At 42.7% G+C, this 16,475-nt stretch overlaps 1 protein-coding gene across 1 annotated transcript in view; it reads left to right on the top strand.

Annotated features, from left to right (window-relative positions):
- LOC118432802 (rho GTPase-activating protein 35-like) overlaps positions 1 to 15,691 on the top strand; it is a gene marked incomplete in the record, with an annotated part of 69,592 nt that extends 53,901 nt beyond the window's left edge. The window contains 11 exon segments of the mRNA XM_035844421.1: positions 278 to 547; positions 1,432 to 1,483; positions 2,140 to 2,319; positions 2,695 to 2,856; positions 4,131 to 4,183; positions 4,983 to 5,060; positions 5,515 to 5,692; positions 6,218 to 6,295; positions 6,638 to 6,790; positions 7,372 to 7,477; positions 12,865 to 15,691. Coding sequence (XP_035700314.1) covers positions 278 to 547; positions 1,432 to 1,483; positions 2,140 to 2,319; positions 2,695 to 2,856; positions 4,131 to 4,183; positions 4,983 to 5,060; positions 5,515 to 5,692; positions 6,218 to 6,295; positions 6,638 to 6,790; positions 7,372 to 7,477; positions 12,865 to 13,045 — 1,491 coding nt within the window.
- Positions 15,692 to 16,475: the final 784 nt, after the last annotated feature.

The following is a 16,475-nucleotide window of genomic DNA, read 5'->3' as shown; positions in this document are numbered from 1 at the left end:
TATGTTGGTCTGCCGTTTCCCGAGCTTTTTAAATGTACTTTGAAAAAAACAACTGAAAAAAATTAAAGCACTTCATAAAGACTTCTTCTTTGCAGGTACTTTTTGTGCCTTAGTGTAAAGTTAAGTAGGGACACTGGAGACCAGGCGTTACAGAAAGAGTCTTCAAACTAGAATTATAGTAAAGCTTCTTGCAGCTATCCTCGATGCGGGGTTAAATACAAACGTTTTCCTTTTTTTGCAGTGTTTTGTTAAATTCCTTTTGTTGTTTTGTTTGCAGCACGTAGGCAAGTTAAACCCGAGACAGTTTACCAAAGTGGCCGACGCCGTGTCTAGATTTAACGAACAAAGCAGCTTGACTCAGCCGAGGCAAAGGGAAAGACACCCTTCTTATAAGGGCCGGGCTCCCCTGGCAACTCCAGAAAATGTGGAAATAGGGGAGTACGCGAGCGTGCGAGACGCCATTCCGAACCTCCAACCGTTGCAGCCTTACGGTCAGCTAGAGTCACCACAGTATGCCTGCCCCCATGATGCACTGCCAGGAGGAAAGGTACAGAAGAACCACCTATCAGTTCACAGTAGTACTGCAAGCATTCTTTATCCTGTAAGTTTCCAGCAATACACAGGCTGGCTAAAGTAGATATCCTGAAAATCACTGCATAGAAAAAGGAGGAAAGGTACAGAAGAACCACCTATCAGTTCACAGTAGTACTGCAGATTGGCTTTAGCCAACTGCAAGCATTCCTTGTCTTCTGTAAGTTTCTGGCAATACACAGACTGGCTGAAGTAGTTATGCAGAAGATCACTGCATACGAAAAGGTATTCTTCAGTGCAAAATGGATAAGCTTAAAAGATTGATAAGCTTAAAAGTATTCCACCAAGGACTGTTTCATTTAAAAATATCGGGGGATGGCAGAGATTAAAATTTCCTTTTTTCTTTTACTGAAGGATAAGAGGATTAACTCAAAGTGAATGAAAGTGATCTCTTTACTAACTTTTGGGTAGTGACATGACAGTAAACTTAACGAATGTTTCCATGAAAATATTCATCCTTCAACCATTGAATTGCTTCTAGTGGAGAAATAATTTTGTACAAGACTTAGTAGAAGAGAGGAAAAATTAGTGAAACAAAAAAGGAGTGAACATGTGAGATGTATGAAGTGGATTGACAATACTGCACTTTCGTTCTAAGTATATGTATATGACATGGATTTGTTTTTTTACTTGTGTGTATGTTATGCTATGTGAATTTCTTAAAGATCTGAACATTAAGAAAGCTAAAGTTGCCATACATCACATTGTGATGCGTAGGCCCGGCACCCATCTCCGTTTCATAGCCCTGGGGTCACACATAGGTCAGAAAAAAGGAGTGTGAGATAGAAAAAATATAACGATTGCATCTACTGACTGGATCTGCTTCTTTCTCTTGTATAGATCCGGAAAATTAAGAGTATACGAGGCCAACCCCATGGGACAGATAGACAAGGTAAGATTCTTGTTTTTATGAAGTTATCACTTTGTATTAGCCCAAAGAATGGGGAAATACTGAAGGGCAGTTGAGTAGTATAAGGATGGTAGATTTACCTGAAAATGTACTGGTAGAATTTGGATTTACAATTTTAGCTCTCTTTAGGAAGAGCTTTATCATGGAAGCTGGTCTGTGTTGGTAGTAATCATAGTACAATGATTAACTTTCTTACAACACAAAGGTATACATGGATCAAATTTTCAGCCACCACTGTCACCTTCTTTACGAAAAATCAAGATTTGGTCATTGAAAACTTGATCCTCGTATACCTTTGTGTTGTAAAAAGTTTTATATTGCTCTATGATAACTACCAACACAGATGAGCTGATGATTTGGGGGGAAATCCATTCACACCCAGATGAACAGAAGTGTTGTAGATGTCGGGATATTCTCTAGATACACCAAAAAAGAAGTTACTCAAGCAACTAGATATGATTTTGGAAATGGACGTTTCAGATGGCATCCACCATCGTTTGTCAGTGACATTTCCAAAATCATATCCAGTTGCTTGAGTAACTGTATTTTGGCGTATCTTATTACCTGGATGTCTAACCTTCATTGACGTATTCTTTAGATATTTAGATTATCTAAAGTTGTGAAATCTTGATATACAGCAACCACAGACAGTGACAGTGAATACAACAGCTCACTAGAGCGAGAGAGAAGAGACATCTACAACAGGAGGCCCACCCCCAAGAAGACGGGAAAACGGAGAGTACCGGACAACGAGGGGTCACCTCCGCCGAGCAGAGGACCGTACGCTTCCACAGACATCATTAGAAATAGGCCGACTGGTCAGTGGGACTTTCTTTGTTTTGCATAATCAGTAGACTGCCCTTACATGTAGGTGTAACACACCAGTTTAGTACAGGAGGTACAAGCTGTATAAGAGCGGGGTGTGGTCTTAAACATAGTAGAGATCCACCCATAGCTTCTAAAATCAGAGGCTGTTCTTAAACTCACGACCTTAACCCGTTACTTGTTTTCAGCCGCAAAAGAAAAATTAAGGCTCTTAATTTCTACTCATGATGCCACATACAATAAAGCAAGATTTTAATGTCTTCAAATCAAAAACAGTTACACACATCATCATCACGGGTAGATTACCTGAACCAGTTCCACCTTCTCCTTCCAGACATTAGAAGGTAAATATTCTTGCATTTTCCCAGGAACAGGGAATTCGCCATCAGAAGACAGTGCTGGTACTGGTGACGAGTTCCCAAAGAACACCGGGCTGAAGAAGAAAAAGTCCTTCCGAAAAGGGACGACGAAGCGAAGAGACGCGACCTCCCCCCAAACCTCTGACACCGACGCCATCTCACCAAGACCAGGTAGAGTCCCAGGAAGAAGTGCCTAGATCAATCATCGTAAAATGATGATGATTGGCTGTTGATTGTTGATCAGCTTGTTTTTGACCAATGAGAAAGTACTTATCATTGATGTAATTTGGATGCTTTCTGTTGGCAAATCAGAAAAAGCCTGTCATTGATTTGATTGGCTGCTGTTTGCTGAACAGGTCTTTTTGGCCAATCAGAAAGTACCTATTATTGGTGTTGAAAATATTTTGATTTTATGCAAATTTAAACTTAAAATTTTTTGTGTAGCTGATTTTATTGTGTAGTTGTAGGTCTTAGATGCAGAACTAGTCTGATATTCTAGCTCTGTTTCTTTTCTTAATGTTTTAATCTTTTGTTGAACTAAGCCCCAGTAGATCTAGCATCTAACATCCATTTGAAGTTGTGTTTCTGACATAATAATTAGTTTAGCCCTAGTTACTAATGATTTCTTTTGTCTGACAACTGTGTGTAGTTATATACACCAGTCTGAAATAAAGCTAGTTTTGCTCTTGTTGTAGTTGTCCTTTGATTTGGAGTGAAAGTTTGCAGTGTGAATAATCACTCTCTTCACTTTCTCCTTCCTCACTTCTCACAAGTATGCATGAATTTCTGTGTGATGTGTGTCTAGTTCTTGTCCAATGAGTGTCTCTGATACTTTGTGCTCATCCAATAACATCGTCTCTTACATACTTAACACCCAAGGCCACATAGGCCTTCTTTACAGCAGCAGATTCATACAGATGACTTGTCCAAACAAGGCCACACATGCCATTTCTTACCCTGCATGATGAATGTTGAATGCCTAACTCTACAATTCATACATGTACATGTTCCGTACACATTATAACAATAATTTACTACATATACATTGAAATCCAAGTATACTCCAATGTACTGTAAAATGAAAACATTTTGGTAAGACTTTGTTTTGGCAATTGCAATAATTTTTTTCTGAGACATCATAATATGGATGTCTAAAGTGTGTTTCACAAAGATAAAGCACTCTAGTTTGCATGCTCATCCAAGAATACCAAATTTAATCTTGCCAAATTAAAGATTCTTACAGTACATGTAGATATACTGTAAACAGTTTTCCAGATAACTAAACTTTGATATTGTTTTATTGCAAATATAAGATTCACAGTGTTCGTTTGCTCAAGATAACTGTAATTCAATGTACATATATAAAACTAATTGTTTATGATGACAATTATTTTACTTTGAGTACATGTGTAAATATATATATGTGTGAATGTTTGTAATTTCAGCTGGAAGGTTTGCTCCTGACTCTGCCTACCAGTCTGATGGTGATGATGAGGAGGTAAGGGTGTCTCTTTTTTTATTTCACGAAGTTTTTGGTTTTAGGTCTGTATGTTTGTTTGTCTTAGTGTGTGTCTGCAGACATTTGGATATTGTAGAATGGCAAGATGTATAACTGGTGATGACCAAGATGGAAAAGTTGGTATCCCATTTTGTGAAGGATGCACAAGGTGATGCATAGGGTGGTTCACATCTCCATTTTGTAGCCCAGGGCCACACAGCTTTGTGCAATTACTACAACAGGGGTCAGGTCCACTGGTAGTGGTGTGTGTTCAACTACCATACTCTTTCCCGAATGCTGAGTGCTAAGCAGCGGAAGCAGTACATACCATTTTTGAAAGTGTTCGGTATGACTTGCCTGGAAATTAAACTCATGACCTAGCAACTGCAGGGCAAACACTCTATCCACCTGGCCATTGCACCAGAAAAACAGAATACATAGACAGAATTTAGGGAGAAATTCACAATGATGAACAAAACAACAAACTTTGAATATTTCGTTTTTTAGTAAGGGCAATGACCTCTTGTTCTTTTTATGTCCCAATATGTGTCAGTTGTCTCTTCTTGACCTAATTATGAGCGAATATCAAAGACTTATTTTATGTTATGATTCCACCCACGTTATTAGCTCTTTATTCTTATCCCACCAACTTGTTTAACTGGGCTAATGAGTGTAACCATGGCAACCTGGATTGAGATAAAAATAGCCATAAGCTCTAGTATCTAATGCCTGAGGTTAGTTTGTGCTTTTGAATAACAGTATGTCTCTTGTTCCAATGCTATCTCTCTCATATCCACAGAGAAAGAAGCGCAACAAAGAGCTGGAAAAACTGGAGCGTCAGCAGAGAAAAGACACGAAGAGGAAACAAAAGGAAGAGGTTTGTCACAATATCTCTTCTGTGTTTTATTCTTATTTATCTGTAAAAGGATGCTCACTCAATGCTGGAAATACCACCTGCATGTACAGGGTATTGTAAATGAAAAAGGAGCTGTGCGGGTATTTCTGATGTTTCTTCCTGCACTGGTCCATGTACTGCTGGTAAAGATTTGTAGTATAGGTGGACTTTTATTTGCTGTACATGTATTGACTGTTACCACCGAAAAATGCAATTGCAATGTTTCTGCATATACTTTTTGAAAGCTGAGTAAGTAAACTGTGTCTGATGTAAGGGCTTTTTCATAGAAAGAAGTCACAATTTTCATATACCTGCATTATAAATCTAAGCTTTTCAAGCCCTTTGCTAAATTGTCCCACTGGAGGAATAATTTTTTGTTATCAATTCCTGCATATCTTGAGACATTAAAATTCACAAATCTCTCCTTTCTCCACAGGAGAAACTGAAGAAGAAGATGGAGAAGCAGAAGTCCAAGACAAAGCCGTTCCCGCTGCCTCAGCAGAAGAACCTGAGTGGGAACTACTTTGGTCTGCCCATGGAGAAGATTGTCCAGTCCGAAGACAACCCCATCCCCCTGTTTGTGGAGATGTGTGTCAAGTACATCGAGAACGAAGGTGAGACAATGTTCCTCACCCTTCTAGACCACGGCTGTATCTAGCTCTAAATTTGTTTTGTCCCACTCATTGTTTAGGAGCCCATTTTGTTAATTTTCATTATTAAATTAATGTCAAAGGACAACCCCATCCCACTGTGTGTGGAGATGTGTGTCAAGTACATCGAGAATGAAGGTGAGAAAATGTATCTAATTCTTCCAGGGCTGGGCTGTATCCAGCTCAATTTTTTTTCTATCCTACTCATTGCATTGTTAATTTTCATTGTTACATCTGTTGTTTTAAGCCTACTAAAATACATTTTCAACAGTTAAACGTCATGAAGGGTAGATTTTTGGACAGACTGTTTCTGGGACAGAGGGACGGGTCCTTAAGACCGCCCAGTACTAGGCTGACTTAAAGCAGTCTTTCAGACTTATGAGACATGTAAATTATTGAAGTAAAAGGGGAAAACTTTGTTTAGTGCAGGCTGCTGTTTCCAAAAAGTTTCCAACAATAACAGTAACACAATGTCCTGATGTCTTCCAGGTATAAGAACAGAGGGTATCTTCCGAGTGAACGGCAAGAAAGAAGACACTGACCTGATTCGGCTCAAGTTTGATGAAGGTAAATGTATCAGTGTTTTGCTGTGTTTTTTTTGTTGCTACTTTTGAATTTTTTAATGTGCTTTCTCCTAATGTCTGTGGACAGTTGGTCACTATAGACAGGACTCTTAATGCTTGTGTCTATGTGAAAACTTACCAAGGGCCTCACCAAAAAGATAGTCACAATGGCCAGATATTCCTCATATAGAGGTGGTCACTTGAACTATTTTGACTTTAAGTGAAATTATTATTTGGTGAAAACAAGCAGTTTTCATGTGAATCAAAGATTAGTATCTTCTAGGTAAAAACTCAATTAGTATAGTATTTATAAGAATGTTTGCTAACTTTTGTTTTATTTTTACAGAGGAGATCACAGACCTGAACGACCTTCAGGTTGCCGACGGCGACCACAAGGTCAGTGTCAACGCCGCAGCAGGAGCACTGAAGTCCTTCTTTGTGGAACTACCGGAACCTCTCATCCCTCACAGTGTGCACGATGACCTGATCGTAGCGATAAGTAAGTTTGGCTTTCCTTACATACATGTATGTATGTCAGTAGTCCAGCGGCATAGCTGAACAATTGTGCAAATCTGCCTTCAAGCACCAAATTTTCACACATGTAGTTAAAGGTATTCTAAACAAAAATAGATATGGAGGCATCTTAAGTTCTGCCCAGAGTTTTGAACAGAGAAAGTGACATGAAGTTTAAGAACGCTTCTAAGGGGATATCTTATTTTATGGACAAAATGGATAAATGTCTACCGGCAGAACAGGTGATTCTGTTCTGCCATACTGAAATCTCTGCCTTTACAAGTTTATCATGTTAGTTAATGATAGTTCTCAACATCTCAAACATTTGTATTAATTTGTCAGCAACAGACAATGTGAAAGCAGAGAATTGCTAGTAAATGCTTCAATATACCTGTATTCACACTCACAATACCAAGTATAGTATAGATATGGTTGTATAGCTTTGAGATTTGATTTTTGTTTTAGAAGTGTCTCTTCAGGCTTTTAAACAAAGGCAAAGAATTGTTCAACTCTGTTAGAACATTTTGTGAAATTGACATCTTGTTTTTCCCAATGTTGTTTCTTCAGGCACCAAAGACGATCAGATCAAGACAAGGAACCTGAGGGAAGTCTTGAGAAAGCTGTCACCCGTCACTCAAGCCGTCTTCAAGTACCTGCTGGAACACTTGTACAGGTGGGTGACCTTTGACTTTTGACATGTCAGCTGTTATAAAAAAGTTTGTTATTATGGTTTTCTTTCTACGACATGTATACTATAATGGAAAAGTTAATTACCGCATTGGTGTTATAATTGAGGAAAGGTCCATTTTGTACAGAGGTGATTGTCCCTCACAAGGCCCACTCCGTGCCATCACTGGGTCACATACCTTATTATAGTGCAGTTATCTCTTTTAGCCAATCAACGCCAAGAATCAGAGTTCAAAGGTTCCTCCTTCTCATCCCCCATCTGTTTCTCATTTTATTTCTTGGCGCCTCCTTGAAGCGCTCTTTATCAGAGTTCCCTTCAGATTCGGGCCCTTTTCCTTTAATTTTGCCTTTTCTGGAGGAGTTTTCGAGTCTTTTTGACACAATGTCTTCCGAGAATACCGTGGAAAACCGTGAGCTACAGGAAGAGGGTCGCCGAGGGAAGGCGAAGGACAAAACAGCCGGCGATCCTCGTGACAAGACAGCCGGCGATCCTCGTGACATCCAGAATGGCGGGAATACCGAGCTTCCCCCCAAGAAACCACCGGCTGCGAGAGGGCCTCACCACCAGGAATCGAACCAACTGCATCCCAGTGGTTCTCAAGAGATTCCTGAAGTCGTCCCGACCTTGCCCTCCTTCGAGCCTGGTCGGGAGGCTATGAGATGGCCGAACTTCTTCCCGTTCGGCTCATTTCCCGGGGCATTCATGCCCAACAACGGAGCGAGCGGCTCGTCGCAGGCCACAGCCTCTTCGAGCGCGCCGGGAAGCTTCCCCCAGCTTCCCCCCGGCTATCCTGGATTTCCGTGGCTTATGCCGTCACCACTGGGCCACGGCTTCCAGTCTCCTCAACTCAGCGCCCTCGAGACAAAGTTTGAAAACTTTGTACAGTGTGTGGAGCACCAAATGGCGCGCCTGGATGACCGCCTGCAAGATCCGGTTCAGACCGGATCGGGCCATGCCGTCCGCCATCTTGCCTCGGACGACACCACCTCGGACGACGGGGGTGCCGGCCCCACCGAGGATCCTCAGATGGAAGGTATGTTCTCTTCCGATTTCCCCTCGTATGGATCAGAAGGCTTCTTACAACCCGTTCCGGATGCCTTATTCGATAAGATCAATAAGGCTTTCAACGTTAGACTGCCTAAAGAGGATTTCGATAAATACTCCGAACAATACCCCCTGTTCGAAAACCTATCGGCCACCCTCTCCGCTCCTAAGCTCACGCCGGAGCAAGCGGCTTGTGTGGATAACAAACTGGTCCTCGAGGACTCCAAACTCCGCAAAATACAAGATCGTTTCCTGCTGGCGGCCAGACCGCTAACCAGCGCCTACTATGCCCTGAAACACGAGGATGACGCTGATCTCGACAAGGACGAGATAGCCAAGGCTATCTCGGCGGCACTAGTACTACTAGGAAATGCGAGTTTCTCGATGTCCCTGTACCGGAGAGAGGAGTGCTGCCCCAACCTCGATAAGGACTTACGCTTTCTAATTGCTCCGGAGGTAAGCACTTCCGATTCTTTGTTCGGTCCAGACTTCGTCAATCAGGTTTCCAAAACTAAGGCCTCTAAGAGGGCACTGGGGGACGTTTTGGGACCCAAGAAAGCGGCTAGTAGGCCGCACCAAAACTCGAGCTCATCAAACTCGCAGCGACACAAACAGAAGCACTCGGCTCATTTCGATCGTTACCGGAAGAAGCCCTACGATAAAAGCGGCTTCTACAACAAGAAAAACCAGGCTCAATCGTCGGGGTTTCGCCCCCCACCGAACAAAAAGTCCAGCTAATAACACCTCGATCTCCACCTCTGCGGGCGCCCCCCTCCCACCCTGCGTACAATTTCGTCAAACCCACCTTTCCAATTCCCGATACGGGCCGCACCGGACTTTTCTTACACAACTGGAAACAAATCACTCAAGACCCTTGGATACTACAGACAGTTCAGGGCTATCAACTCGAGCTTCTAAGACAACCCTTTCAGTTCAGGATCCCTATTACCAAGATCCACTCAGACACAGATTCGGCAGTGGTGGATACAGAGGTGGAGAAAATGCTGAATTCGGGCGCCATTCAGCCTACACAACCTACGCAGGGCCAATTCATTTCTTCAATCTTCCTGGTTCCCAAGAAAAACGGGGGCTCCAGACCGGTAATAAACTTAAAACACCTCAACAAGGCCATGCAGAAGAAACATTGCAAACTAGAACATTTCCAGAAAGTTATAGAACTTCTACAACCGGGAGACTTCATGACCAACCTAGATCTGAAGGATGCATACTTTACAATCCCTGTCTTCCACAAACACAGGAAATACCTCAGGTTCATCTGGAAAGCGACTCTGTACGAATTCGCGGTCCTTCCCTTTGGCCTTACGTCGTCGCCCCGTGTGTTTACGAAGATTCTGAAACCCGTCGTAGCCCACCTACGATCCCTGGGAGTCAGGTGCGTAATTTACCTCGACGATATTCTGATTCTAGCTCAGAGTGCAGATCTCTGCACAGAACACACGAACCTGACCAGATTCCTCCTGGAGAACCTAGGGTTTGTGATCAACATAGACAAGTCCCAACTGGAACCAAACCAGATAAGGGAATTCCTGGGATTCAAGATAAACTCAGTGGAGATGAAGATTTACCTCCCAGAACCCAAGGTGGAGAAGATCGTAGACTTGTGCCAGAACCTTCTAGCACAGAACTCTACTTCGCTGAAACATCTGGCAAGTATCGTAGGCCTAATGACTTCTACCACCCAAGCAGTTCCGCTAGCCCCTCTACACTATCGGTACCTACAGAAAGACCTCAGACTCGGTCTGAAGATGATGAAAGACAACTACAACCGCAAGATCCGGTTGTCTCCCATGGCTCACCAGGACCTCACCTGGTGGATCAACTCTCTAGCACTATGGAACGGAGCATCACTGAAACCAGTGACTGTCTTAACCATTCAGACCGACGCCTCACTCCAGGGCTGGGGAGGCTTCTGTCAGAAAGGAAAGACGGGGGGCAGGTGGTCAACCGAGGAACGGAACGACCACATCAACGTACTGGAACTGAAGGCGGCCTTTCTATCCCTTCAGTGCTTCGCCAAGGACGCCCCCCAAGGTCAAGTTCACCTCAGAATGGACAACTCAACAGCAGTCGCCTACGTGAACCGCAAAGGGGGAACGAGATCAGTTCAACTGATGCTACTAAGCCTAGAAATGTGGCAGTGGGCCCTTCACAGAGGACTAACACTGTCGGCAAGTCATGTCAGAGGAGAACAAAATCAGCTAGCCGACACTCTGTCAAGGGTCTTCAACGACCGAACAGAATGGCAGCTGGACCCACAGGTCTTCCATCAGCTAACACCATTCATGACGGACGTCTCCATAGATCTATTCGCGTCCAGGATAAACACACAACTCCCAAGGTACGTGACGTGGGGTCCAGATCCGTCAGCAATTGCCACAGACGCCTTCACGATAGACTGGGGAACGGAGATAGGATACGCATATCCGCCACCGATACTGATTCCCCGAGTTCTAGACAAACTAGTACAGGACACGGCCACCGTATACCTTCTGGCTCCCGTCTGGGAGTCTCAGGTGTGGTATCCTCGAGTTCTAGAGCTACTGTGCGCTCAACCAATACTTCTACCCAAGTCACCAGACCTGGTTCGTCTCCCTCACAACGGTCAACCTCATCCCCTCCTTCCAGAGATGAGGATGGCTTTATGGCCAGTATGCGGAGAAACCTCCAAGGTGCTGGCATTTCGTCAGGACCTACAAACCTCATGCTCGCATCTTGGCGCGGCAGCACCAAGAAACAATACAATGGGGCCTGGCAGAAGTGGGTGCGCTGGTGCAATTCTGGGAACAGAGATCCAGTTCGAGGTCCTATCCAGGATGTTCTAGACTACCTTCACGGATTATTCCAGCGTGGACTCCAATACAGGTCCATTGGTGTAGTCCGCTCGGCCATTTCAACTGTCCATGCCCCAGTTGATGGAGTCAAGGTTGGTGAACACCCCTTCGTCCGAAGCATCATGAAAGGTATCTTCCAAGAAAGACCACCTCGACCCAGATACGTGGTCACTTGGGACGTCTCACCAGTAATCAAGTACCTTAAACAACTGTCACCAGCCAAAGTCCTCTCCTTGAAACAATTGTCACTCAAGACTGCTATGCTTTGTGCACTAACGTCTGCAGACAGAGGATCCACACTGGCCGTGCTGGATGTGACCAGGCTTTCTTACCAAAACAAAGGCGTCCTTTTCGTCCTGTCACATCTCACAAAGACATGCAGGCCAAACAAACCTCTCAAAAAGGTATTCTTTCCTTCCTTCCCGCAAGACAAAAGCCTTTGCCCAATGTCCTACATCAAGAAGTACCTCGCTAGGACTAAGGACTTAAGAGGAGAAGAGAAACACCTGTTCGTTTCCTTCAAGAAACCACATAAAGCAGTGGGCCCAAGCTCCATTGCTCGTTGGATTAAGACTGTGATGTCCCTATCCGGGCTGAACACGAACCAGTTTGCCGCCCACTCCACCAGAGGTGCGGCAACATCAGCGGCAGAAAGAGCAGGACTCTCCACTTCCGAGATCCTGAAGGCTGCTGATTGGTCCAGTGAATCCACCTTCTCAACCTTCTACAGAAGGGATGCCCAAGAGAGCAACTTCGGAAGAGCGGTGCTGGACGCAGCTTCAAAGTCTGCACTATAATAAGGTATGTGACCCAGTGATGGCACGGAGTGGGCCTTGTGAGGGACAATTGAGAATTGCCCAAGGGTACTTACCTGACGGGTAATTGTGGTTGTCCCTTACAGGACCACGAAGTGCCATCACTGGGTCTCCCTCCCTGATATGCTATTCTACTTTGTAGTCAGCTGCCCCCCCATTCTGGCGTCCAGCACCGGCTGCGCCAAGATAAAATGAGAAACAGATGGGGGATGAGAAGGAGGAACCTTTGAACTCTGATTCTTGGCGTTGATTGGCTAAAAGAGATAACTGCACTATAATAAGGTATGTGACCCAGTGATGGCACTTCGTGGTCCTGTAAGGGACAACCACAATTACCCGTCAGGTAAGTACCCTTGGGCAATTCTCAATTTTGTCTTATTTTTGTACCGGGGTGATTTTGGAGCAGTCTATTTTGCATGGGGTGAAATATGCCATATTTGCTCACAAATGCTGCCTTTTTAGTGATGTTCCCATTCTGACTTGTCCTTTAGGAAACAAAATGCTGTTTGTTTAGCTTTTGTTTGTTTGACACAAATTATTTCCTTTGGTCCCTCAGAGTAATGACACTTTTTCTTACAAATGTTACTCTTGTAGTCCTGACAAAATTATGTTTGTTAAGCTTTAGTGTGTTTGACATGGATTCTTCCCTTTTGTCCCTCAGAGTAAGCGAGTTTTCGTCAGACAACAAGATGACGAGTGAGAACCTGGCCATTTGTTTCATGCCCACGCTGATGCGCCCCGACTTCAGCACCTTCGACATGGGCGCGCAGAGCCAGAAGATCCTCCTCATGGATAACTTCATCCGCCTGACGCCTCAAATTTACGAGGACGCCGGATCATAACCCCGCCTGACGGAGTGGAGCCATTGGCTCCTTTCTAGGGTGTAGGAGTAAAGTGTAATCTCCAAGCAGATCCTACGGTAGCATAAGACAGTATCAAAAGCTGGCAAAGGAGTGAAGCCGGCTTAGTAGTGTGTTTCGCTACCGGGGCAAATGGACATCTCTTGGCTGTCTACACTCCTTGTCCAGTCTGGTACTATCTTATGCCATTGTAGGATCTGCTTGGAGATTAGTAAAGTGCACGAACCGTGCACACGCCGGCGAGGGCTTTGCGTACAGAGCAGGAGCGTTGCAGCTCGATTAGTTTGTATAGTTAAAATCACACTACTCCTTACTTTGCTAGACCGGCAAGGGAAGCTGCACTTTTCACACAATCAGAAAGAGGGCGCTTTATAAAAGCAGATCTTTTCTGAATCAACACATGATGATGCTACCCAGCAAACATTTCTCAAGCGTTGGAGTTGTGAAAATGTCTTTGAGAGAGAGAAAAAAATGCTTTTTCCAGCATCTATACAATATGTATACATGGTGCAGTTGCTATGAAAGAAATTTTATGATATCGTGATATTCAAACGTGTTTTCACCATTGTACAGATTTACTCTAATGTATTAAGTAAGTAGTGCTCGAATATAGGACTGACTGACAGTGCACATAATTATACAAAGAGTTGCACTATTAACAGTATCGGAAGAGTTTTACAAATCATTTCCGACAAATTTTGGAGGGGGTGTCTAAAGGGTGGCCCCCGAGTGTGTGAGCGATCGCGTGGTGAAACCTACTTGTTGTTAATATCATTAATAATAATAATTGCACAGTAATATGAATGGGCTACAAAGGCATATTAACTGCCCAACATTTCTGATAATTGTTTTGTACATATATATTAAGATGTTTCATCAGAGTGTCCTTTTGCTGCTTTTGTGTAGGTGTGCTGGGTTTTGGAAAGGATCGGTACAGCAGTTTCTTTCAGTTGTAAACTATTGTCTCATTTGTCTGTGTGCCTAAACACTACATTCACTTACTCTCATAAAATTGACATTGTTACAAGAGAGAGCTCCATTCCAAGTGGATTATTTTAGTGTGCTGCTCAGAAGGATAGCTTTGACTTCACAATTTTTTTCTAAGTTATGCAGTTTTTCTGCCTTTCCTAGTTTTTTGAGGGTGGAAGAAATGTTTTAGACAAAAACATCAATGCCTTATATTCTTCAAGTGCTGTCCACTACGCTTTGTTTCTTACCAGTTTTGTACAGCAGTGCGCAAGAATCTTCTTTAAGTTTTGTCTCTGAGAATTCCAGTGTTGTGTTAAATGCAATGCTATGGGTTTACTATGTACAAATGATAAGGGTGTATTTGTAAGGAAGTGTAATTTGGGAAGCCATGACATGCTATTGAATATGGATACTTTGCAACCATTGTACTGTATAGGGTTTTTGAAAGCAAATATGTTTCTGTCATTTTTGTTGTTGCTTTCTTTTCTGGTGTTGTAAGTCATTACTCATTTATAGATAGGGCCTTACAGTTACTGTAATAATAGGCTGTACCTCCCCACCCTGCCTACTCGTTTGTGTTCTTCCATACATTTTGTAGCATGTTTGGACAAGTCCACTGATAGTACAGGTGTGTACAAGTAAATACTACAGACCACACTATAAGAAGGGTAAGGAAAAAAAAACATGCAAGTCTACAGTTTTGGGAGCGTTAGATATAAATGTGAGAAACCATGAAATGTGGGGAATTTCCTATGTATGTACAGATGATACTGCTTTTAATAAACTGTACATTTTATACCATTCTAACTCATTTAACGAGGTTTGTAAACATTGTGGCAGATTCCAAGAAGGAATCCGTTTGTGTTTCTTGATCTTTGAAGATTCAGACGTACGGAAATCTCTGAATGTTTTGAACAGAGCTGTATAGATTATGCAGTTTGTAAAACAAGAAGGCATGTGGTGTACTTTTTTCAAACCTGTCAATGGAACTTGCTGACCAATGGGATGTCTTGATAGATCAGCCAATGAATGGACACTTTTGAAAGCAGCCAAGAAACGTGTTTGTAATGGAATATGTGAAGATGTGATGCAATCTTTGAAAACTTTTTTTTTCTTTGTACAAAAATATGAGTCTTTACGATGTTCAAATTCTAGATACAAAAAAATACTATTGTCTAAATCACTACAGTGTTACCGAGGTTATACTACAATAGCACAACTCTCAAAAGTATTTCAGAATACCATGTCTTTTTCCCAACTAACTGTCCCCAAAATGATCTTCCATAGTTAAATTCCAGGTATTCCTGTGAAGTATGTTTTTGTAACTAGTACTCTTCAGCCACAGTCAATAACATTAACAAGAAATTGTATGGAAAATTGCTTATGACAATGTTTTATTTATGGCATATAGTCAACTGCTAATGAAAACTGCTGGTTTACTGAAAATACATTTCCATGGTACCTTGTTGTTGCTATGTGATGACTTCAGAGAGGTGTACAGAAACAACTCATTGTGATAGGAACAACGGCCAACAACATTCTGTGCTTATATTTGCCCTAGCCTGTAGAGTGAGATCTTAACCATTTTTACTCCAGCGCTACTTCATTTTTATACCATAGTCTGCTGAAGAAATAAAGGGGCATGTACAGTATTTTGAATGGCAAATAGGATGTTTGCATTTGCTTTATGATAGTGTGACCTTTCTGACCCGGATGTATCCGTAGTCTGTTGTCCTGAGCAAGTTTTCTATCAGTTTACATGCCGTAACATTACGTTGCCGAGTCAATACACAACTATTAACTATACAAATGCCAGAAAATTGTCATCTACAAGTAGATGGGACCGAAACATGTACATTTACAACAACTTTTGTCAAGAATTCCCTAGAACTTTGACGTTTTGTGAGGTCATAGCTAGGGACACCACCCTTTAGGCAGACTTACTTATTTGCTATCTCTGCCCGTCTCTGCTATTCAACATAAAAACTTGCCAACGGCGATGAGCATTCGAAGAAGCTGGTATTTCGCACAGGTTTCCACTAATGTCTTTTATGTTCAACAGCTGGACAATCCGAAGCAAACCATAACGTCGTTGTACTTTTTTAAAACCTACGTCACTATGATGTAGTGGATGTTTAAATGTCCCAGTGTTCTATGGGTTCAATGTTCTAGTCGCTGCAAACGTTGAAAAATCCACGTGTACGCTTGAACTATGACTATGGCAATGCAAACCAAGGTCAAGGACGCCATCAAAGTGACCAACGCATCTGAAAGGTGCGTTTGGATTGACACCAGTTCACCTTTACCCGCGGGGTAACCTATATTCGTTGCTTTTAAAAACTGAATCTACTATATAGGGATAATAAGTAGACGAACGGTGGTTTCAAACTGCAATTCTTTTGGAAGATATTGCAATTTGAAACACCGTCGACTTGATATCACG

The sequence above is a fragment of the Branchiostoma floridae genome, chromosome 16, assembly GCF_000003815.2.
Source record: "Branchiostoma floridae strain S238N-H82 chromosome 16, Bfl_VNyyK, whole genome shotgun sequence".
In the NCBI taxonomy this organism is placed as follows: domain Eukaryota; kingdom Metazoa; phylum Chordata; class Leptocardii; order Amphioxiformes; family Branchiostomatidae; genus Branchiostoma; species Branchiostoma floridae.
This window is presented reverse-complemented; position numbering and strand designations above follow the sequence as displayed.